The sequence below is a fragment of the Scyliorhinus torazame genome, chromosome 6, assembly GCF_047496885.1.
Source record: "Scyliorhinus torazame isolate Kashiwa2021f chromosome 6, sScyTor2.1, whole genome shotgun sequence".
Lineage (NCBI taxonomy): Eukaryota > Metazoa > Chordata > Chondrichthyes > Carcharhiniformes > Scyliorhinidae > Scyliorhinus > Scyliorhinus torazame.
Window position 1 is genome coordinate 149,199,323 of NC_092712.1, and position 24,803 is coordinate 149,224,125.

At 43.0% G+C, this 24,803-nt stretch overlaps 1 protein-coding gene across 6 annotated transcripts in view; it reads left to right on the forward strand.

The window, feature by feature from the left end:
* Window positions 1-24,803, forward strand: part of LOC140425064 (tyrosine-protein phosphatase non-receptor type 3-like) — a 422,164-nt gene that overhangs the window by 277,183 nt on the left and 120,178 nt on the right. For 5 of the 6 annotated variants that reach the window (XM_072508895.1, XM_072508894.1, XM_072508892.1 and 2 more), the window contains 3 exons: window positions 1,383-1,539; window positions 21,741-21,776; window positions 23,189-23,355. In XM_072508895.1, the coding sequence (XP_072364996.1) occupies window positions 1,383-1,539; window positions 21,741-21,776; window positions 23,189-23,355 (360 nt within the window). The remainder of the gene's footprint in view (window positions 1-1,382; window positions 1,540-21,740; window positions 21,777-23,188; window positions 23,356-24,803) is intronic. The other variant, XM_072508893.1, reaches the window with a different exon arrangement.

A 24,803-nucleotide genomic window follows, 5' to 3' on the forward strand; every position in this document is an offset into this window, starting at 1 on the left:
AACATATTCGCAAAGCTAGAGACTCAATGTGTCCAATACTCCCAACACCACATATTATGGGCAAAGCATTAATCTGAAATAGCCATGTGCACAGATCATCCTTTTCTTTAACACTTGCGTGTAAGATTTAATTAGCAACTGTGAAAATTACTTTCCACATCTGTTCATGCCACTGGGTCGTGAAGTAAGTGAAAATACTGCAGTTCTATTACCATTTTCTTTATGGTCAGTTTCCTGGAGGATGCAATGCTTTTCTGATGTTTTATGATTGCCAAGTTGTTCAAATGGAGATGAGATACCTCGTGTATGTTTGTGCCATTCTGTTACTTTCTATTATTGCTATTTCAGAACTATAACTTCATTGTACAAAATATTTTAACGTCGGCGCTGTAGCAACTTATATTGCAGTCATCATCCTCTCTTGCACTACCCCCTCTGAGATGAAATACCTGTGGTTTTATCTTGACATCCTATGTGTTTCAATTCTAAGTTTTGAAAAGCAATATTATTCGCCTAACATTTAAATTTAATAAAAGGTATACACTTATGTTTATGTACAATTACAATGTCAAGACCTGACATACGTCCTTTTCCAATGTTAGCATCATTGAGGGGAAAAGACAGGTTTTTTATAGTAGTTTTAAAGAGTACTGCTCTGTTCTTGTTTGGAATAAAAATAACGTGATAACAAATGTCATTCTTACATGTTAATTGTTAGCTTGATAGATTTGGAGATGCGGAACCACGACTGATAATGAAAATTTAAGTCAGAATGGGAGTTAGAAATAGTTGCTTTGATTTTGCGAGAGACAAAGATATGCATTGGTTAAGATTAAGAGAGTGATAAGGACAGCAGATTAATTACGGTGAGGGACAGAGATTTTTCGCAACAGATTAAAGTCAAGTTATCCAATGGAGCTGAGGTGAACAACAAGCACAGTCACCTCCTTCAGAAAAGAACAGAAGCAGAACATGTAAGTAGAGTTGGAAGAATAAGAAAGTGGCTCAGTAAAAAAACTGTAGACATGGGAGGGATGACCGTAGATGTAAGAGGACCGAACGGCGGTTCCAGAGAATTGAAAACATTGTCAAGAAGAGGAAGCAGTAAATATGTATAGGTACAATGTGGGTGTTCAGGTATGTCAACTGGGAATAGCTTGTTAGGATTTAAACATTGAGACCAGACTTTTCTTGAACAACAAAATAAATATTTACAGTAGGAGACATACTGTTTAAGTTGTAAAAGAACCAGACAGTTGACTGCTCTTGCAATAAATAAATGCAATTTTCTTTTCACATAAGTAACAGAATTAAAGTTTCTTTGGTTGTATCCCAAAGTCCTGTATGTTTTTATGTTAAATATTTTAATATTTGTTGTGTAGGCTGACATTTGTGTGCCCAAACTGAATGAAGGAGATCAGATCTTGTTGATTAATGGCAGAGACATCTCTGAACATACTCATGACCAGGTTGTTATGTTCATAAAAGCAAGCAGAGAGTCACACTCAAGAGAACTTGTATTGCTGGTCAGAAGAAAAGGTAACTGATAATTAAGAAACTTAGTTATTGTAAATGTTAACTTTATTGTAATTGATATATGATGTAAAAGAGAAAAACTGTTTTTAATGTTATGTAGAGTAAGACGTTTTTTGTTCACGTGTAATGCAGAAGAGCAGCTCATGCAAATAACAAATGTGAATACCAATCTGGTCTTTTGAGAATTTATTTCCTAATTTCTCTTTGTTTCATCCTTCCTCAGCTTTCCTTCCTCAGCTTTGTAATGTAATTTCACAAGAGACGTGGTAGCAGATCTTGTACTCTGTAATTTTACCATTTATGTTTGTTCCTGGCTCATCTTAGTAACTTTGCTGAGATTAGGAACTCAGTAAAATGGAGATTGGGTCTTTCCTCATTGATGGTATGGTATCGTAAATTGCAACACATGTAAAAAGCATGAATATGTTTGTTTCCTGAGATTCCAGATTCTGTTAATACTGCTGTTGCTGATTCTCTCCTTGGTTCAATTGCTCTGTTTTATTATCTTTGCTCTCGAGTCGCCAGGCATCTTTATGATACCGCCACGAGGTTCAAGTCCGAGTAATGATCAATAACCCAATACACTGATTAGTAAGATTTAAATCAAAGCACATTTACTATACACAGTAATCGCTACTCATGCACAAATTCTACGTCTAAGCTACTTCTACAACTAACAGGCCTATACTTAACTTTGGACTGGCCCACCAGGTCTGGGGAACAAATGGCCTTTCGTTCGAGTTCTGAGTCTGCGGGATTCGAAGTTGGTACGGATTGGTAGCTAGGAGCGCCTATCTCGTAGCGAGCGTTCAATTAAGACTTACGTTAGGCGACGATCACTGCACCGGTCACGGTCAATGTTGGTTTGTGTTGCTGGGTGACCCGGGCAGGGAGAAGAGAGGAGCTGCTGAAGAGTGAAGAGCGCGATTTTATAGTCCCCAGGGGCTTCTCACCTTTCGGGGCGGACCCTGTACCTGGTCCCAAGTGATTGGACTTTGTCCCAATCGCTTGGTTCGATTTTCTCCAATACTGGAGCGGTTCCCTGATCGATGGGCGGTCTTGAGGTGCTCATTCACCTCCTTTGTGTTGGCTCCTGCTGGCGCCGAGGAGTCTGGCTTTGCTTTGTGTGTCCAAAATGTTACTTATTGTTCCCGGGGATTGCTCATCAGTATGCAGATGGCTGTTACTTTGTTATGCTGATGGCTGCTGGTATCGATGTTGTCTGGCCTTTTCAGAGGTAAATACACAGCAAACCTGCAGCTGCTGGTTTTTGTCTTGTTGGCTGACTTTCCCATCAGCCTGTGCCGTTCGCCATTTTGAATCGGGAGTTGGCCAATTTAGGTGGCTACACTGCCAAGAGACTAGCTTCAACCTGTTGACTTTATCAGTAATTAAGATCTTAGACATAATAGGCACAATTCTCCCAAAATGTTTGTTTCCTGGGATTCCAGATTATCTGTTAATACTGCCAAGAGACTAGCTTCAATCTGTTGTCTCTATCAGTAATTACGGTCCTCGACATAGCGGGCACAATTCACCCAAGAAATTTCGAAGTGTGGGTCGGTGTGATTCCAATTGCAATCCATCCACACTTAAACAGTTATTTAGAGGTCGGGGTGATTTGCACCGTGAAAACGATGTGGAGGACCTAAAGACACCGAAAGGCCTGTTTCTCCGGGATCAGGACACCCCAACCTCAAATAACGCTCCAACCACCCCCAAAATCATTGGTTTGAGGCCTCCCGTTCTCCCCCCCCCCCCCCACCCCCAAAAGGAGCGACACCCCACTATGAGGCCACCAGAGGCCGGTCACCCCCCCCCCCCTCCACTGCCTCAAGTTCTTCCACCCACCTCAGGCATTAACCCCTTCTCCCGTTCAGGCATTCTCCTCCTCGGGCCCTGCCCCTTCAGGATCCAGCCCTTGGCAGTGCCCAGCCATGTCCCAGGCCACATTGGGGGCTATATTGGCCTCCAAGCCCCTCTTTCCCCCCCCCCCCCCCCCCCCCCCACCCCCTCCTGGTATGGTCATCACGTCTGGTCTCTGCCAGCTTCACATTGTGCCGGTGGGTGGGTGAATTTCCAGAGCCGGGTGAATTTGGTTTAAAACAGATCCTGTATATTGAAATAAAAATTCAGCTATATTCATCTGGGCGTTAACTCCTCGTCGGCCAGGGTGGGGAGAATCTCAAAATGACTGCTCCCTGGTGTAAACCGCATTATGGCCCCCTCACGCGTCTCCAGCCACAAAACAATTTGCACGTGGGGAGCCAGAGAATCGTCCCCGGTATCCTTATTAATAGATGTTAATTGAGGATCTATACTCAACAGACAACACATCATGATGTGAAAGCTGCAGGAGACTACATGCTACAGTTGCTGAGTTCAGTCTGAGATTTATTAGCATTCAGTTCTTTTATAATTAACTTATAAAGTCTCAATTTCATCCTCAGTTAAAAAACCTATCCATTGTATCTCCTCCATGATCTTCACTCTTGGTTTACACTAGCTTACTTCAGTTCTCATGCCCTTACATGCAAAGAAAAGTTGTCATGTGAGAGTACCTTTAAGACATGGATGTTTAAACAATGTACCTTGAAGAAAACAGTGATGTCAGAAAGTGGGTGGAGCTGGGCTTTAGATCAGCCATTTTGCAGTTTAGTTTTGCAGTTTGAAAAAACAGCTTGTATGTGTCTGTGTTTGCAGTGAGCTGGATCTCTGCCATGAAAGACTATATCTGGATCATTTGGGTGATTTAAAGTAAAGCCTTTAACCTGATGTGATTCTGTTTAAAGGTGTTAAGTCTCTTGGAAGTTTGAAGGAACATTTTGAGGAATTATTTACTGTTGCAATATTTTCGGAGTTATCTTTGAAGTAAGGAGTGTTAAGAGATCCAATGTTTATTTAAGATGTTAAGTTGAGTTCATGGAATAAACAGTGTTTTGTGTTTAAAAACCCACGCGTCCATAATTGTAATCCCACACCTAGGGAACAAGCCGTGTGCTAGGAAAAGCAACAAATACATTAAAGGGAGAGGTTGGTTGTACTCCATGATACATTTTGGGGTTCTGAAAACACCTTGCCCATAACAATTGGGGGCTCGAGGGCAGGAAAAGTCTATCTATTGGATTGGCTTTTGTGAACTTAAAGACAGTGAAGGATTGTTGTTTTTCCGGTGTGGTATTTTAGTTTAAGTGGGGAGAGTGTTGTGAACAATGGCTCTTTCAGAGGCTCAGAAGATTTTGGGGGGACTTCCGGTGACGGCGGGCGGGAGGCGGCCGTACAATGGAGGGCTCCCGTTCGGCAACGGCATTTTCGGGGCTTTAAGCCCGGTCCCAGGGTCCGCGGAGGCGGAAGAAGAAGGGAGAAGGCACGGAGGAGGCACAGTAAAGACACAGGAGGAAAAAAGGAACAAAGAAAAATGTCAAGGGTGAGCAAGAAAACGGCCGAAAAATAAACACCTGGAGGTCCGTCGGGGAGTGGAAAGATCACCGCGGGGTCACCAGGAAAAATGGAGGCTGGAGCACTAGGGAAGGCCGCACTGCTTACGGCTCAAGAAATAACTAAGATGATGGCTGCGGAATTTGAAAAGCAGTTGGCGCAGATTGCAAAATGCATGGAGACGGTGAGGAAGGAGATGAGGGAGGTTTTGAGTGTGCTGGTGGAGGAGGCGGTTTCCCTGGTGAGGACGGAGGTGGCGAGCGCAGTGGCGGAGGTGCGAGAGCAAGGGGAGGCGCTGAAGGAAGTGGAGGAGACGTTATTGCAGCACGGTGATCAACTTGCCTTGATGGGGAAAGAGATGCGGAAGGTGATGGATACTAACAAGGATCTGCGAGGAAAAATGGAAGACCTGGAAAACAGATCCAGGCGACAGAATTTGAGGATTGTGGGGCTGCCCGAAGGAGTTGAAGGACCGAAGCTGACTGAGTACTTTGCCGCGATGCTGGCAAAATTATTGGGGGAGGGGGAGGATCCCTCCCTATATGAACTGGATCGGGCTCATCGGTCGTGGAGGCCTATACCAAAGGCGAGTGAGCCGCCAAGGGCAGTGACTCAGTGCTTCCGTAGGTACAGGGTGAAGGAGAAGGTCCTGAGCTGGGCCAAGCAGAAGCGGGTGGTGCAGTGGGCTGGAGCTGGTATATGTGTATACCAGGACTTTACGGTGGAGCTGGCAAGGAGGCGGGCTGCCTTCAACCGGGTGAAGAGGGCACTGTACATTAGCAAGGTGCGGTGCGGCATTGTATATCCAGCGAAGCTGAGGGTGACCTACAAGCTCAGGGACTTTTATTTTGTAATGGCGGAAGCAGCGGAGGAGTTTGCGAAAGCAGAAGGACTGTGGCAGAACTGACAAATTGAGGAATGGCCATGTGCCGATGTAACCTCATGACTGTATTTTCTTCTTTTTTGTATCACTGCGCGCGGGTGTAGAGATTAAAGGAGCCAATGTGGTATATATTTGGACAAGGGAAGGGACGGGACTTTCACTCGAAATGAGAGTTCTTTGGGGTGTAGGTGGATATGTGGGGTTTGTGTGCTAAAAGAGGATCCTTGTCTTTCCTAGGGCCGGGCAAGTGGGAAAGGGACCCGGGCGGGGGCCTCCACGATGGCTGGTTTAAGCCGGCCAGTGAACGGGAGTGAGGTGGGGGAGGGGCTGCGGCCAGCGGAGCCTGGCAGAACAGGGTCCGAGTGGTCTAGCCGGGGTGGAAAGTTGGGGGGAAGGAACCGAGGTTGGGAGGAGGAGTTTTACAAGAGGCAGTGGACGGGAGGAGCTGGAGACCTGCGGTGGGGGGGGGGGGGGAGATGGGTAGCTGTGTAAGATTAAGGGGACTACGGGTAATCCCTGATTCCTTTTTGTAATTTGTTTATGTAAACATGCGGATTGAGGTTCGGGGGTTGGTGGGTAGATGGGATCGTTGTTATTATGGGGACTGACATATCTTGCTGATTATTGTTTATTGTTGATGGATGTAAATGTGGGAGAAAATGTGAAAAGGGAGGAGAATTTTTTTTTAATTAAAATTTTTTTAAAAAAAGAAGTTTTTGGGGGTGGAGAATGTCACACGTAGTACTTTACAGACAGAACCGAAACGCAGACTGTTAGATTTGGCAAGAACATTGCAGTTAACATTACCTGACAAAATGCGAAAAGATGAGGTAATTATGGTGGTGGTTAAGCATTTAAAGTTGCCTGAGATAGAGTTTGACTCATTGTAAATGGCAAAAATTAAGTTGCAAATTAAACAAATGGAACATGAGAAAGAATTAAAGTGGCTTGAATACGAGAGTGAGAGAGAGGAAAAAGAAAGAGAAAGAGAGAGAGGGGAAAAAGAAAAGGAGAGCGAAGAAAGGAGAAAAGAAAGAATAGCCCCAGCAGAACATAAAGAAAACGAAAGGGAGATACAGATCAGGGAAAAAGATAAAGAGAGGGAGTTTGAACTTCAGAAAATGGCCATGCAACAAGACAATTAGTTAACATTGGCAGACGTAAAGGGAAATGTACAGTTGGATGATAGTGATGAGGATAGTGAGAAAGAGCGTCATAGTCGAAGGCTTGGTGGGAATCTATTTAAATATGTCCAAGCATTGCCAAGGTTTGACGAGAAGGAAGTGGAAGCCTTTTTCATTTAATTTGAGAAGGTAGCTAAACAAATGAAATGGCCACAGGACATGTGGGTGTTACTGATTCAAACAAAGCTGGTAGGTGGAGCGAGTAAAGTGATTGCATCACTACCGGAGGAGGTATCTGGGACGTATGAGGACGTGAAGAAATCCATCTTAAGTGCATATGAGCTAGTGCCTGAAGCTTACAGACAAAGGTTAGAAATTTCAAGAAAGAATTTGGTCAAACATACATGGAGTTTGAAAGGCTCAAACAGAGTAATTTTGATAGGTGGATAAGGGCTTTGAAAATAGACCAAACGTGTGAAGCTCTCAGAGAAATTATGCTTTTGAAGGAGTTTAAAAATTCAATTCCTGATGCAGTGAGAACTCATGTGCAAGAGCAGAGGGTTAAAACTATGAGATTAGCAGCGGAAATGGCAGATGATTATGAATTAGTTCATAAAACAAAGATTGGTTTCCAACATCGGTTTCAGCCGGTGAGGGATAGAAACTGGGGACATGAGAAATACTCAAGTGGTAAGGTAAAGGTGATCTGATGAGAGCCAATAAAGAGAGTTAAAAAAGAAATCCAGGAGGGTGGAAAAGAAATGAAAAGTTTCAGATGTTTTCACTGTAATAAATTAGGCCATGTGAAGTCACAGTGTTGGTGGTTGAAGAAAAACACTGGAAAGGCTGATGTGGTAAAACAGGATAAGGCAGTGGGATTTGTTAGAGTGGTAAAGGAAAGCCCAAAGGAAGCGAAGGAGGTGCAAACGATTGTACAGCCTGTTCAAGAAGTAATTGTTAAGAAGGTGCCAGATGTCTTTAAAGAATTTACTTGTGTGGGTAAAGTTTACTCCTGTGTATCAGGAGGAGCAAGTAAAGAAGCCACAATTTTAAGAGATATAGGGGCTAGTCAATCTTTAATGGTAAGAGATGAGGAATTATGTAGTTTGGGAAGAATGTTGCCAGAAAAGGTGGTGATATGTGGAATTCAGGGTGAGAGGAGTAGCGTTCCATTATATAAGGTAAGGTTGGAAAGTCCAGTGAAGAGTGGTGAAGTGGTAGTAGGAGTAATAGATAAACTATCTTGTCCAGGAATACAGTTTATCTTGGGCAATGATATACCTGGATCTCAGGTGGGAGTGATGCCTACCGTGGTTGATAAGCCAGTGGAAAATCAGTCAACTGAAGTGTTGAAGGACGAATATCCTGGGATTTTTTAGGATTGTGTAGTAACAAGGTCGCAAAGTCACAGGTTAAGACAAGACGAGAAATCAAAGGGGCTGTTTTAGCACAGGGCTAAATCGCTGGCTTTGAAAGCAGACCAAGGCAGGCCAGCAGCACGGTTCAATTCCCGTACCAGCCTCCCCGAACAGGCGCCGGAATTTGGCAACTAGGGGCGTTTCACAGTAACTTCATTTGAAGCCTACTTGTGACAATAAGCGATTTTCATTTCATTTTTCATTTCAAGTTGAAGTGCAATTATCAGAAACGATTTTTGATCAGATGGTTGAAAAAGAGCAAGAACAGGTGGAGGATGAGGCAGATATTTTTAGTTCAGGGAAATAGGCGGAGTTACAACAGAAAGATGTAGAAATAGAACGGATATATCAGAAAGCATATACGGAAGAGGAATCTGAGAGTATACCAGAGTGTTATTACCGTAAAAATGATGCCTTGATGAGAAAATTGAGACCTGTACATAAGCAGGCGGATGAAAAGTGGGCAGAAGTTCATCAAGTAGTATTGCCGGTAGGGTATTGAAAGGAGGTGTTGCGAGTTGCACATGAGGTACCAGTGGGAGGTCATTTGGGAATAAGGAAAACTCAAGCTAAAATCCAAAAACATTTTTATTGGCCTGGACTACATAAAGATGTAGTTAAATTTTGTCAATCATGTCACACATGTCAAGTGATAGGGAATCCTCAAGCAGTGATAAAACCAGCACCCTTAATACCCATTCCAGCATTTGAAGAATCTTTTACAAGGGTCCTAATCGATTGTGTAGGACCGCTTCCTAAAACAAAAAGTGGGAATCAATATCTTTTGACTGTAATGGATGTGTCCACTAGGTTTCCAGAGGCCATTCCAGTACGTAATATTACAGCTAAAAGGATTGTGGAGGAGTTACTTAAATTCTTTACTAGATATGGACGACCCACAGAAATTCAATCGTATCAAGGAACAAATTTTACTTCAAAGTTATTCAAAGAAGTTATGAATAGCTTTGGAATAAACCAATTTAAATCAACTGCGTATCATCCAGAATCGCAGAGAGCGTTAGAAAGGTGGCATCAGACATTAAAGACAATGTTGAGGGCGTATTGCCAAGATTTTCCAGTGGATTGGAATAAAGGAATTCCATTCGTATTGTTTGCAATTAGGGATGCACCTAATGAGTCTACAAAATTTAGTCCTTTTGAACTAATTTTTGGTCATGGGGTAAGAGTGTTAATTAGTTTATTTTCAGTCTGGATGAAATGATCAATCGAACACCAAGTTACTTCAACGTACGTTTATTTACGGCCGGGACTTGAGCACTGTACATCAGAGTGTCTACAGATGCAAGTCAAAGTTAATACAGCAGACAATTACTTGTATAATAAAATGACAATGTTTCCTTCCCAAGGACAGCCCCTTTAGAGGAGGCCTGAGAAATACAGCATTCTGTGGCTCTCAGCTAAAATATAGTTATCTGTAGAATTAGAAACTATTCCCAAGGCCGTGTTTTGTTACTACAACTGTCTAGCCTAAAAACATAAGAGATAACATAAATTCCATTAGACCAAAGGTTCTCTTTGACATTTCATTTTCCCATCAAGCTTGATTCTAGATCCAGACTAAAACTCTGTTTGACATTCTATAGCTTGAGCCATATTCTCATTCCCCCCTTTTATCATTTCATGCTAACTTCTAATCCATAGCCAATCGTCTCAGTCTCTCCCATTCTATCTGTACTTCTATCATTTTCTTACGTTCCTCTGCACTTTCTTTCACATCCATTAACTCTTCAAGGCGCACTTCATGTTGCTGCATTAACTATTGAGAAATTACTGCTGCACTGACACTTTTACACAAGCATTTCATTAGGAAGCTAAACATAATTATTACAAGTATTACAACTACCAGGATTATCAATCCATGCACCAGGTAAGACCCCCATGATCCGGCAAATAACTAATCTACCCACCCATCCCTTGATGTTTCATGCAGTTTCTTAACCTCTTTGTGGATATGATCCACGAGGTGAGTGATATTCTCCGAACTATCGGGGATGTAGGTGCAACATTCCAAACCGATCATGGCACAAGTCCCACCTTTGTTTGCAAGGAGGTAATCGAGGGCCATTCGGTTTTGTAGGGCTACGGTTCTTATTGCCACCATTTCATTATTTATCTCAGTCAATGCTTCAGTGGTGTCGTTTGCTACCTCCTCCAGGATTTTTGCTATCTTCCTTATTTCCTTCATTGCAAGAGCTACCCCGATAGGGGGAAGCAGGATCCCAAAGTATCGTTGTGTTTTGGTAATTTCTCTCTTTTGTCGCTTCCTCATTTGGTAATGGTCGCCTAAATTGGCGAGGTGGTATTTAAAGGGGACTACATACCCCAGATAACAGGATCCCGTCCAATTCTCTGGCAGCCAGGGATATGCCTTGTGGCCACAAATAAAATACGTCCCATTGTACGAAGTGAGTTTGTCCACATCAAACCCTTCAGCCATCAAGGAGTACGTGAAGGTACCTGTCCCGTTAGCGTAGGGGAAGTCCAGTGTACACCCATAAAACTGAGGAGACGTATATACGGGATAGACCTCGGATATGTTGGCCACCACAAATCTGTGCTCGCATTGACTAGCCCCTACAAATATACCTTTAACCACATTCCTTACTAAACATATTATTCCCAGTGGTCTTCCCATGTTGGTGGTATTAGTGAGGGTAAGAAACGGAGGCTGGTGGGATCTGTTATAACTTGGTTGGTACCACATCTCAAAGGTGTTCATTGGATAGCCCCCCTCTTTCCAAGGTCTTGGGGATATGGGGAGAAACGATAAACTAGAAGCTGCCCCGCCGTTTGGGTGTCTTATCATAGATGCAATTCTTATAGTCCTGGGGGATTGACGAGTACCATTCTGGTAAATATACCATTCTACTGTTTCTGACAGGTTAAGCGGAACAGGTCTGAGGGGGATCCCTCCCTTAGCATGGGTCGGGATATGTGTACATACCCAGCAGCCAGAAACATTCATGTCCTTTGCGTACACATATGACATATACAGATACGTGTTTACATATAATTCCCTTTTTTTTCGCAGCCTTACCCTCCCTTGGTCAACGCATCCCAAGGGTAAAGTCTTTTTTTTGTTTCTGCAGCTATAGTCCCATTTACAGTTGACCTGATGACAGGGTAGGTTGCCCTTAGTCACTCCACTGATGAGTATGGTCCGATTGCATCGTTGTACGTAGGCCGAACATCCGTCCGCAGGGGTCGCGTTCCAAGGTCATTCTCCTAGGCCTTGACTGGTGCATTGTAAGGTGTCTCCTCGACAGAGGTGATGAGTCCGTCTTCCCTTGGGGCCACAGGTTCTTCGCTTTGCCTCTCCTCCAGTTTCCAAAAGTCCCAGCAGGGTTACGATAATAAGTGTGGCCCTCATCCTAGAAGTGATGTCGGAGTTATTACCTAGGGCTCGAAACAGAGGGTTATTCTCTATTGCATTTTCACAACCTTCCAATGGTGAATGTGGATCCAGGCATTTCTGCCTTCCACTTTTACAGCAGTGGGAGTAGTGAGTAGGACCTGGTGTGGTCCTTCCCATCGGGGTTCTAATCCTTTCCTAACCCAATTACGAATCAGAACATACTCCCCCAGATTAATAGTGACAGAACTAGACAAGGGAGGTATCTCCTCATAAGCAGCTCGTACCCCTGAATGGAGGCCTTTTAGTACTTTAGTCAAGGCTATCACATAGTTGGCCATTTCAGTGGTCATATGGTGAAACTGTACTTCCTTATGTTTCCCTTGATCCCAAGGAGTACGCAAGGGTCTTCCGTATAAAATTTCGGTGGGACTCAGTCGCGTCTTTCCAGCTGGGGTTGCACGTATTTGGAAGAGGGCAATAGGCAATAATTTGAGCCAAGTGGCTCCAGTCTCTGCCTGTAGTTTTGCCAGTTTTGTTTTTAATGTCTGATTAGCCCTTTCTACCATTCCCGCTGCTTGGGGTCGGTATGCGCAATGTAATTGTTGTTTTATTCCCAGCTGAGTACAAAATTCCTCATTGATCTGTCCCACAAAATGAGGTCCATTATCAGAGCTTAATCGATATGGAATCCCAAATCTAGGAACAATTTCTCGCATCAAAACTTAGTACCGTGGAAGCTTTGTTATCTACAGTGGGGTAAGCTTCTATCCATTTGCTAAATACATCAACAATAACCAATACATGTTTATAACATTGGCATCTTTCCAACTCAATGTAATCCATCTGGAGTGTCTCAAAGGGACCTTCCGGTAGCGGGGTTTTACCCATTTCACAGGGTATTGCTTTACCAGGATTATACTGCTGACATACTAGGCAACGACTGCTAATGTTTTGCGCTTTGTCCTGCAGTCTTGGATGCCAGCAATACATCACCCGTAGCTCGCGCACCACAATGAGTTGCAAAGTGAACACATTCAGTGACCCAGGCTGCTAATGCATCGGGCATACATGTTTGCCCTGCCGGGGTGACCCACAATTTGTTTACAGGATCATAACAACATCCCAATTCTTCCCATAGTCTTTTTACACAAGCAGGAGCGTCCTCCTGTAACTGAATGACGTCAGTGATGGTCGGCATTGGCTTTTCAGAGGGAGACTGACCCTTAGAGCTTTTAGTCTGGCTCATCATTTTTGGTACCACCATGTCTTTTAAGCGAGAAGCCTCTTTGGCTTGGTGGTCCGCCTGCCGATTACCCGCGTCCACCAGTGTTTTGCCTGTCGTATGGACAGCGCACTTTATTACGGCTATTTGTTTAGGGAGCATTAAGGCCTGTAGTAATTGTGTAACTATCTGTTTGTGGGATATCTGAGTGCCTGCAGATGTAAGAAATCCCCTGTTCTTCCATAATTGACCGAAGTCGTGTGTGACTCCAAATGCGTATCTGGAGTCTGTGTAAATGTTTATTTTCTTATTCTCTCCTAACACGCATGCTCGGATAAGTGCAAATAGCTCGGCTTGTTGGGCAGAGAACGGTGTTTCAAATGCTGCTGCTTCCAGGGTTTCTCCCTGCTGATTAACTATAGCGTACCCTGATAACCTATCCCCCCTTTCACCGACGGAAGCACTGCCATCGGTGAAAACAGTTAAGTCTACATTGGGCAGGGGAGTGTCAGTGAGATCACCGTGCACGGAGGATTCCTCTCTGAGGAGCGTCAGGCAATCGTGGCCTGGCTGTGAGCATTCCGAGGGTGGTTCGGAGAGAAAACTTGCTGGATTGATAGTGGTGCAGTGGCGAAATTAGAGTTTGGGATTATTCAGGAGATAAATCTCGTATGGAGGCTGTTGTAAATAGAAGCAAGGATCTGAGTGCAGGCAGGATAGTCAAGAACTGTCAACTTAAGAGAACTGTCATTATTCTGAATATTGCTTTATTAATTAAAATAAATTAACATATCTTGTTAGTAGTGCTTTCTTTAATAGAATCGACGAATTCATCTACAGAAAACCAAGAGACAGCATAAGATTGGTTCAGTTATATATGTTTAATAAGTTATTGTGTTTGATATTTTAAAATAAATGTTTAGAATTAGCCTGGGAATTAAAACTTCAAACAATGTGGAAGCTGGTTTTTAAAAAAAACCTCAGATTAAAAAGAACAGATCGTTCAAAGACATTTGATAACGGGAATTTGGCAGCAATCCAAGTTTTACTCCCAGTCCATTTGAGCGACAATTTTTTTTTTTACAAAAGGTTTGGAGATGCGAATGGCATCATTCCAAGCTATACGCCTCTTTTTGTCTCTGCAAGAAAATTAACCTTTTCAACAAGCTTTTGTGTATAATCCAGAAGATGTCAAAGTGCAGAATGTTGTACTTTAATTCCCAATAACTCTAAAGAAGTTAAAGATTTGGCATTACATATCCAAAAAGAAATCAAAAAACTTGATCCACCCCAATTTATCTCTCTCTGGGATAAAATTTGTGGGTGGCTTGGACACACTGGAATGTCCACAATAAGAATAATCTTATTCTCCTGTGTAGCTGTATTCATCATTTACATAACATACCAATGTGCTAAGTGCATAAAAAACTATTCGCTAAATGCAGGGGACCAACAATTAGAATGATTCAAACTAACCCAACTGTACCCCCAATCGATGAATTTGAGCTGAAATACTATTCTTGAAATGTTACTGATCAATCAACTGTTTGACTGTATTATTAACATATTGTATAATTTATTAATACTGAATCAGTAGTATCAAATTTGATTAATTTATTAATTATAATAATTATTTTGAAATGCCTGGTTGTTAGGCCCCGGGGGTTGGCAGGGTTGTATGCTATGTTGGAAACTTGCCGGACGGGGAACTGACACTGCGGCTGATAATCGTCTGGGTAATCCGGGAAATCCACCTCTGGTGCCCCCTCTTTTCCTAGGACTAACTCTTGATTCATCTGTGGGAATTGATTAGCATGGGTTTTAGAACGAGTGCGAGTCGCCGGACCTCCTTGCGACGGTGGAGATGGTGATAGTGGTGTTGGGAGTGGTGGATAAAGGGCTTGAATGTAAGGTGGAGGCGGTCGTAGTGGCGGTGTAACGGTCGGTTGTCCCCTATATTGCCAATTTTCAGTGTCATCCTCATCGTCTCCTTCGGTCAAGGCAAGGCCGGCCATTTGACCGTACGGTCCTGATTTAGAAATGGGGTTTTTTACAGACTTGGGTCTTTTTCTATGGTGGGCACATTCCTTTCTCAAAACCCCCGCAGTCTTAACAATTCCCCCTTCTGTTAATTCAATACCCAATTTTAAAGCGTTAGCCGGCCAACTAGCCAATAAAGATGTATCTTTTAATTTTTGGCAGTACTCCCGCCATAACTCAATCAATTTCTTAGCCGTGGAGCTACGGGTATGTTGCCAAATAATCTGCTGTGCCTCTATAACCGTAGGAAAATCTTTTGATCCTCCCAGGGGCCATTTCACCTTTCCCAAATTCTTATGCAATTCTCCCGATAACTGCCGCAGCTGCTGAGAATGTTCCGGATACTGTTCACAAAGAGTCTGAAGCGCGCGCTCCCACTATCAGAGGTGCTATCCAGAGTATTACCAATTGTCTCCTATCCTCGGATGATCCTTGTGGTTACCTATTTAATTTTGGTAGCGATCCTAAATCGCCTATTCAATCAAGAATTTAAACGGGTTTATCTGCCCCGTTACCCAATCAGGAGGCTTAGGCAATTGTTCGAAAGTGACTTTTAGAAGGTCAAAGTCTGGAAATGAAACATGAAAAGAGAGAGAGAGAGAGGACTGATTTAAACAGACTGACAGACTCAGGGAATCAAAGACAGAACAACAGACAGACAGACTCAGAGAATTAAAGACAGAACTAACAGATTTAAGAAATTGTTCGAGTGTTCCGACAGGGTACGCAACGGTGAAACCCTGTTTATTGTGGAGTTTAAGGCGTCATCCGTACCTGGTGAGAAGTACTATAATTTAGACCGAGTTATTCGTTCTCCGCTGTAGCCAATAGTCAACCCGGAGTGTCGAACAAGTCGAGAAACTGGTTGTGACAATCACTTGGTTTAAGGGCAACCTTTTATCGCGAAGGTATCAAGCAACCAGAAGGATCATCAACAGCCAAGCACCTTTAGAATTCGAAGAGGACTCTAACATCTTACGGGACTCCAACCCAGAATTTGAGGAGGACTCTAACCTCCTACGGGACTCCAACCCAGAATTTGAGGAGAACTCTAAGCTCCTACGGGACTCCAACCCAGAATTTGAGGCGAACTCTAAGCTCCTACGGGACTCCAACCCAGAATTTGAGGAGAACTCTAAGCTCCTACGGGACTCCAACCCAGAATTTGAGGAGAACTCTAAGCTCCTACGGGACTCCAACCCAGAATTTGAGGAGAACTCGAAGCTCCTACGGGACTCCAACCCAGAATTTGAGGAGAACTCTAAGCTCCTACGGGACTCCAACCCAGAATTTGAGGAGAACGCTAAGCTCCTACGGGACTCCAACCCAGAATTTGAGGAGAACTCTAAGCTCCTACGGGACTCCAACCCAGAATTTGAGGAGAACTCTAAGCTCCTACGGGACTCCAACCCTTCCTGGGCCTCTAACCCAGACTGTAACGGGTTCGCCGGACTGACCTGATCTCGTAAGAGTCTCTCCAGAAACAGACGGTAGGACCAGGTCGCGCCCTGTACAGCGGAGGGGGAAACCAAAGTGGTAACAAGGGTACTCACATTTGGAGGCCCAATTCCTCCTCCACCTCCCGACACGATCAGTCAGCTACACCGTCTGCTCCTGGCAAGGCTCCGTGAGAACCATTCTCTGCTACCAAATGTTAGTTACTTTCTTTTCAGTCCGGATGAAATGATCAATCGAACACCAAGTTACTTCAACGTACGTTTATTTACGGCCGGGACTTGAGCACTGTACGTCAGAGTGTCTACAGATGCAAGTCGAAGTTAATACAGCAGACAATTACTTATATAATAAAATGACAATGTTTCCTTCCCAAGGACAGCCCCTTTAGAGGAGGCCTGAGAAATACAGCATTCTGTGGCTCTCAGCTAAAATATAGTTATCTGTAGAATTAGAAACGATTCCCAAGGCCGTGTTTTGTTACTGCAACTGTCTAGCCTAAAAACATAAGAGATAACATAAATTCCATTAGACCAAAGGTTCTCTTTGACATTTCATTTTCCCATCAAGCTTGATTCTAGATCCAGACTAAAACTCTGTTTGACATTCTATAGCTTGAGCCATATTCTCAAGAGGACCACTTAAATTGATTAAGGAAAAATTGGTGGGTGAGAAATCGGAAATTACACTATTGGATTACGTGTCAAATTTTAGGGAAAGATTAAATAGAGCAGGTGAATTAGCTAGACAACATTTAAAAGTTGCACAAAATGTGATGAAATGGGTAGCGGACAAAACTCAAAGTTCGTAGTTTTGCCAGTGGGGATAAAGTTTTAGTGTTGTTACCAGTGGTAGGTGAGCCTTTAAAAGCTAGGTTTTGTGGACCGTATCAGATTGAAAGGAAATTAAGTGAGGTGAATTATGTGGTAAAAACACCAGATAGAAGGAAGACTCACTGAGTGTGTCATGTGAATATGCTTAAAAGGTACTTTGAAAGGGAAGGAGAGAAAAAGGAGGTTTTAATGATTCTAACTCAAAGTGACAAACCAAATTCAGATGACTGTGAATTTGACATACCTCAAATTAAATTGGAAAATGAGGATGTTCTTAAAAATTGGGATGAATTGTTAAGTTACCTTCCAGAGGAAAAACAAACTGACCTGAAAGAGTTATTGATATCACATGGGCAAGTTTGTAAAGATAAATTGGGAAGTACTAAAATGACTATACATGATGTAGATGTGGGAAATGCTGTTCCTATCAAACAACATCCATATATAGACTTAATCCTTTAAAATTGGCACAGGTTAACAGAGAGATTGAGAGTATGCTGAAGAATGGCATAATTGAAGTGGGTTGCAGCCAATGGAGCTCACCCATAGTGATGGTACCTAAACCAGACGGTACCCAACGGTTGTGTGTGGACTCTCGAAAGTTGTCTGCAGTTACAAGAACGGACTCTTATCCTATCCCGCGTTTGAAGGATTGCATTGAGAAATTGGGACAATCTACTTTTATTTACAATTTCCACACATGGAAAGAACATTTTAAACATCGTATGGAGTTCTTCGATCGACTTCAGGCGGCGGTTTGGTGATGAACCTAGCTGAAACTGAATTTGGAGAAGCCCGAATCACTCCTTGTGGAGTTTCCGATACCCTCAAGACAAAGGGAAATAATGCGATTTCCTAGCATGAATGAATTTGATCGAACAGTTGTGCAAAGGTTTTGTGGCGTGATTATTCCACTGATGGAATTGCTGAAGAAACGTCAAAAATTTCAATGGACAACGGACTTTCAACAGGCATTTAACTGCCTTAACGCTGTGGTAACCAATGTTCCTGTATTGGAGAATTGCAAGGAGCTCTGTGGTCAGATTGAACTAAAGTATCTGATTCTAAAGAGAATTGCCGAGGAGTAGAGGAATGGATGGATCGTGCAGAGACTTTGTTCAAAGAGACTGTCAATCGCGAAGGATTTCGGTTGGAGGAAGAAGAACAAAGAAAAATGGACTATATTATTATACCTGTTTGCATGTGTTTTTTTTTTTTAAAACGAAAAGGTATATTTACTGTGTACATTTCTTAGTGGATGGTGCAAAAGTGAAAAATGAAACCATCTTGAAGTCGATGGTTTTTTTTTCTTGGGGGAGGTGTCATGTGAGAGTACCTTTAAGACATGGATGCTTAAGCAATGTACCTTTAAGAAAACAGTGATGTCAGAGAATGGGTGGAGCTGGGCTTCAGATCAGCCATTTTGCAGTTTAGTTTTGCAGTTTGAAAAATAGCTTGTGTGTGTCTGGGTGTTTCCAGGGAGCTGCAGTTTTGAAAAGCAGCTTGTGTGTGTCTGGGTGTTTCCAGAGAGCTGCAGTTTGGAGAAAAAGAGCTTGGGGTGTGTCTGTGTTTGCAGTGAGCTGGATCTCTGCCAGGAAACACTATCTCTGGATCATTTGGGTGATTTAAAGTAAAGCCTTTATTTAACCTGATGTGATTCTGTTTAAAGGTGTTAAGTCTCTTGGAAGTTTGAAGGAACATTTTGAGGAATTATTTACTGTTGCAATATTTTCGGAGTTATCTTTGAAGTAAGGGTTGCTAAGAGATCCAATGTTTATTTAAGATGTTAAATTGAGTTCATGGAATAAACTGTTTTGTGTTTAAAAACCCACGTGTCCATAATTGTAATCTCACCCTCGGGAACAAGCCGTGCGCTAGGAAAAGCAACAAATATATTAAAGGGAGAGGTTGGTTGAACTCCATGATACATTTTGGGGTTCTGAAAACACCTCGCCCATAACAAAGTTAAAATAGTTGTTAGACAGATTGATTAGACGATTAGCAGCTTTTAAATTGTAGGGCTGGATTCTTCCACCCCGCCCGCTGCAAGATCGCTACAGGCGAAGCCGCATATAATGGAAAAGTCCATTGACCTTAGATGGGATTCTCCAGTCGGCGGGCAGGTGCGGTCGGAGAATCCCGCCCGTAATCTTTCAAGGGTATGGGCAATACGGGCTACGCCAGCATTATTGACCATCCCTAATTACCTTTGAGAAGGTTGTGATGCCCTGCCTTCATGAACCACTGCACTCCATATGGTTAAAGTACACCCACAATGCTGGTAGGATTTTGACCTAGCGACAATGCAAGAACAGTGATATAGCTCCAAGTCAGGATGGTGTGTGGCCTCGCAGAGAACCTTCAAGTGATGGTGTTCCCATACTTCTGCTGGCTGCCCCTGTTCTGGTAGAGGTCATGGCCGGGCTTCTCTGAGCCTTCGCGCCACAACCGCACTCGGCGCGGGGGCGGAGAATGGGCGTCATACCCACGATCGGGTCCGACGCCGCTCCTGCGATTCTCTGAGGACCGGAGATTCGCCGCCAATCGCGTGCGTGCTCGGTCGGAAGCCATTGAAAGAGGCCCCCGCGGCGATTCTCCGCCGACAACTGGCCAAGTGCCTGCCGGCGTGGTTCACTCATGGTTCCACCCGGCGGGAGCTCGGAGTGGCGGCTGCGGACTCAGTCTGCGGCTGCCCTGATGGGGGGTGGGGGGATCCGTCCCCGGGGGGATCTCCAGGACAGCCAGGCTTGCGATCGGGGGCCACCTGCGCGACCTGGGGGGAGCCTATATTGTTGGGGCCGGCCCGCGGTGTGGGTCTGCCATGTTGCGCGGGGCCGCCGCACACATGCACGGACCCCCGGCCGGAAGTGCAGGGCCCCGTATCGGCAGCCGGAGCTGCGAGGAGCACTTTGGGGCCCTGCTAGCCCCCTTCAAAATGGAGAATCACCATGGACTTTCTCCAGGAAATAACCCCATTATCAGTGAATTCCGCCCCATGTGTTTGGTAGTTGCTGTAGAAGGAGACTTGGTGAGCTTCTGCAGTGCAACTTGTAGCTGTCACTGTGCGTCGGTGGTGGAGGGAATAAATGTTTAATGTGGTGGAAAGGATGTTAATCAAGCGGGCTGCTTTGTCCTAGATGGTATTGAGCTTCCTGAGTGTTGTTTGAGCTGCATGTATCCAAGTAAATGGAGAGTATTCTATCACACTGCTGAGTTGTGCCTAGTATATGGTGGACAGATTTGGGGAGTAAAAATGTAAGTTAATCACTTCAGAATTTGCTGCCTCTGACCTGCTCTTGTTCCCACAGTATTTATGTGGTCCAGTTCAGTTTGTAGTCACTGATAACTCCCAAGATATTGATAGTGGGGTATTCAGCAATTGTAATGCCATTTGGTGTCAAGGGGAGATGGTTAGATTCTCTCTTGTTGGTGATGGTCATTGCCTGGCGCTTGTGTGGCACACATCTTTAGTTCTATTGCCGGAGTGTTGTGAGGACCCATAATCTTTGCAGCATCCAATGCCTGAGCCGTTTCTTGATATCACCTCAGGAGGTCCCCAGCAGCCCTCAGATGGCCCCAGCATGCATTTAGCATTTCTGACTGAAGATGGTTGCAAATGCTTCAATCCTTGTTGCACTGATGTACTGAATTCCCCCAACATTGAGGGTGAGGATTTTTGTGGAACCCCATCGGTTAGTTGTTTAATTGTTCACCATTATTCACGACTTGGGCGGCATGGACAAGCTGGGCCGAAGGGCCTGCTCCCATGCTGTAAATTTCTATAAACATCTGTGACTAGATATGGCAGAACTTCAAAACTTAAATCTAATCCATTGCTGGTGGGATCGCTTAGCGTTGTCTATCGTATGATGTCCGATGTTATCTTATGTTCCAACAACTGGGCCAACTTTGGAGATTTGAACTGGTTTATTGATATTCTACCACCTTTTCTAACTTTTCTTCAATAATCATAAAATGGAGTTCTGCACATAAAATGGATTCTTCAAAAAAGTCCTTCTCTCTAGCATTCTGAATACAGAACATCCAATTAAGTTCGATCCACGTAAATGTTCGATTCAGTGAATCTTTTATTTTATCTTTGCACAACCATAAAAGTATTGAGCATTGTAAATATATATAATAATTTCTGGATTGAACATTTTCTTTTACAGCACTGTACTTTGCAGTCGTATGCATGATATCATAATCTAAATGTTGAGGCTAAAACATTTAATTGTTAATTTAGTGAACATGGCTACTGCTGTCTTTAGCAATCTTTTAAAACAGTCAAAGTGATGGGATCATTTATGATTTTATAGAATCATGGTTTGACAAGACAAGAGGCTATTTGACTTTACTCCAATTCCTTTTCTCCTCTTTTCACCCTTTAATTTGCTCTTTTGAACTTTTAAAAGCTAACCGTATGGATTCTGCATCCACCACTGTTTCTGGTAAGCCATTCTATGATCTAACAAGCCTCTACAAGGATTACTTGTGAGACTATGCCAAGTTTGTACCCTCGCATCTGTAATAAACTTTAGGCAAACAGTTCCTTTCTGATTTTTTGGGGTGATCTAAAATTCTTTCTTCGCAACCCCAGCCCACCACTGAAATGGGAAGAAAGCCAGCAGAATCATCACCCCACAAACCAGTTTTAGTATGGGACTCGTTTGACTGTTGCTAGTGAGCTAATGTAGTTAACAATTGTGAGGGCTGGAAATTGATTGGCCTCCGCACTGAACTGGCCTACAAGTCAGGCTTGGAAGGGAGGATGGACTGATCCCAGAGAGAGTGTTTAACAATGGTCAACAGTGAACCACAGTACTTAGAATCATAGAATGGTTTCAGCATAGAAGGAGACCATTGAGCCCAATGTGTCTATGCCAGCTGTCTGCAAGAGCAGCTCAAACTACCCTGCCTTTTTCCTGGAGCAGTGCAAATATATTCTCTTAAGAAAGTTATCCAATTCTGTTTTAACAACCATGATTGATTTGGTTTCCAACAAATTCTCAGGCAGCGCATTCCAGATCCTAACCACTCGCTACGTAAAAATGTTTCTCTTCATGTCACCATGGTTTCTTTTGCCAATCACCTTGTGTCGGTGGTGTCTTCTGGTTTCTGATCCTTCCAAAAACAGGAAAGGTTTCTCCCTGTCTACTCTGTCCGGTTGCCTCATCATTTTGAACACGTCTCTAAAATCTCCTCTTAATCTTCTCTTCTCTAATGAGAACAACCCCGGCCTCTCCAATTTATCAACAATTGATATTTCTCATTCCTAAAATAATTCTTGTGAATCTTTTCTACACCCTCTCAAATGCCTTCACATCCTTTCTAAAATGTGGTGCCCAGAACTGGATGTAATTCTCCAGTTGAAGCTGAACCAGTGTTTCATACAGGTTTATTGTAACCTTGCTTTTATACTCCATGCCACTATCTATAGAGCCAGATATCCATATTAGCCAATTTGCCCTGCCACCTTCACGATTTGTGCACATACACTCCAGGATCCTCTACTTCTGCACCCCTTTTGAATCATACCCTTTATTTTATATTTCCTCTCCTCGTTCTCCTGACCAAATTAAATCACTTGACACTTTCCTAAATTACATTTCACCTGCCACTTATTAGTGAGAAAAGAATCAGCCCCCATTTCTATTGTGTCCTTCTCCTCCCCAATGATAAATCACTAAGGAACTTTTGACATTGCATTAAATCATTGCATGTAACCAGATATTTATATTGAAAATTTTCTTAACTTGTGATTTGAGATTAAAATAATATAAACATTATGAATTGTAAATCAGCTGTTTAATGCAAAATTGTTAATGAAAAACCTTTTGTGTTATCACTTTTAATTTTCAAGTTGCAAGCAGTCGTGGAGAGGACAAGGTAGAAGAGGAAATAGACTTCCAATATTTTCAAAATAATTCTGTGGATTCCTCATATCCTCAATGTGGTGATTCATTAGAAGAATCCATGATTCAGCTTCGAAAAGGACTTGAAAGTGGAACTATACTTAATCAGTTTGATGTAAGTGTGTTCCCTCTATGTTGACTAAAATAGTTTGTGCAGTTGCATTGTTTATGCACACATATTTTCTTATACATACAAAGTCAGATGAAAACCTGCTGTATGACTATTTGATGTTTATACTCCTTGTATTTATTCGGGTTTGACTAACTGACTGCTACAACGGGATTTCACCAAGTTATGACTTGGTTTTAGGAGGAATGACTCTTGAAGTGGTATATTTTAAAATGGCGAAAGAAACATGAGAGATGAAAGTTTTCTAGCTGATCTGACTAATGAATGACCTTGACTAATTATGCTTGATCTATGTTTGCTCATTGCAGCTTAATGTCTTTTTACATGAAGGCAAACGATCATCATATATGAGAAAATTAATTCCATTCAAAATGTATGTGTCAATTCTTTGGCTGAAAAGTACTGAGGCTGAGAGAGATATATAAATGCAGTTGTTGTTCTTGGTAAACTAACAAATGACCAAAGATTTTTGATGAAATATGAGATCTGATTTGGCTTTTTTGTACAAGTTACTATACAGGTAGTACTATTAGTTTTATAAATTAAAAAATAAAGCTTTGACAAGATCACAAGTGTACACTGAAGTGTTATGAGCTGTGCAATAGTAAGCAGAAAAAATTACATTGGTTGCTGTTATGAGATTAAACAATAGTACAGGACACAGGTTCAAAATTTGTAGATGACGCGTAAACAGTGAGGAAGACGATGGACTTTAAGAGGCTGATGGAGTGGGCAGGCACATGGCAAATCAAATTAATCACAGAAAATACAAGGTCATAATTTTGGTGAGAAGAGTGTGGAGAGACAGAACAATTTTACAGATGCAAGAACAGAAATCTGGGGGTATTAATGTATGCATCTTTGAAAGTGGCAGGGCAGATAAATCAAGCTTGTGGGATCATGGAGTTTATGAATAGAGATATGGTATATAAAAGTCAGAAAGTTAAGTCATAGTTAAAAAGTCTCTCATTCTGCGCTGGGTGGATTATCGTGTTCCGTTCTGGACACCACACCTTAGGAAGGACGTGAAGGCTTTGCACAGAGTACAGAAGACTAGAATGGTTCCATGGATGAGACATTATAGTAACTCCGTCTTTCGCTTCATGTCCATTCTGTAATTATTTTATATTATTTTCTATTATCATATTTGTAAACCCTATATCCTCATTTTCAATTTTTATTTGAATCACAATCGGGTGGAGAATCAGGGGCGTGATTCTGCCATAATCGGCGGGGCGGGCAACTCCGGCGGGAAGGAGTGGCATGAACCACTCCGGCGTCGGGCCGCCCCAAAGGTGCGGAATCCTCAGCACCTTCAGGGGCTAGGCCGGCCCCGGAGTGGTTTGCGCCGGCCGGCCGGCGGGAAGGGGCTTCGCACCATGCCAACCACCGCTGAAGGGCCTCCGTCGGCCAGCGCGAGTTGGTGCATGCAC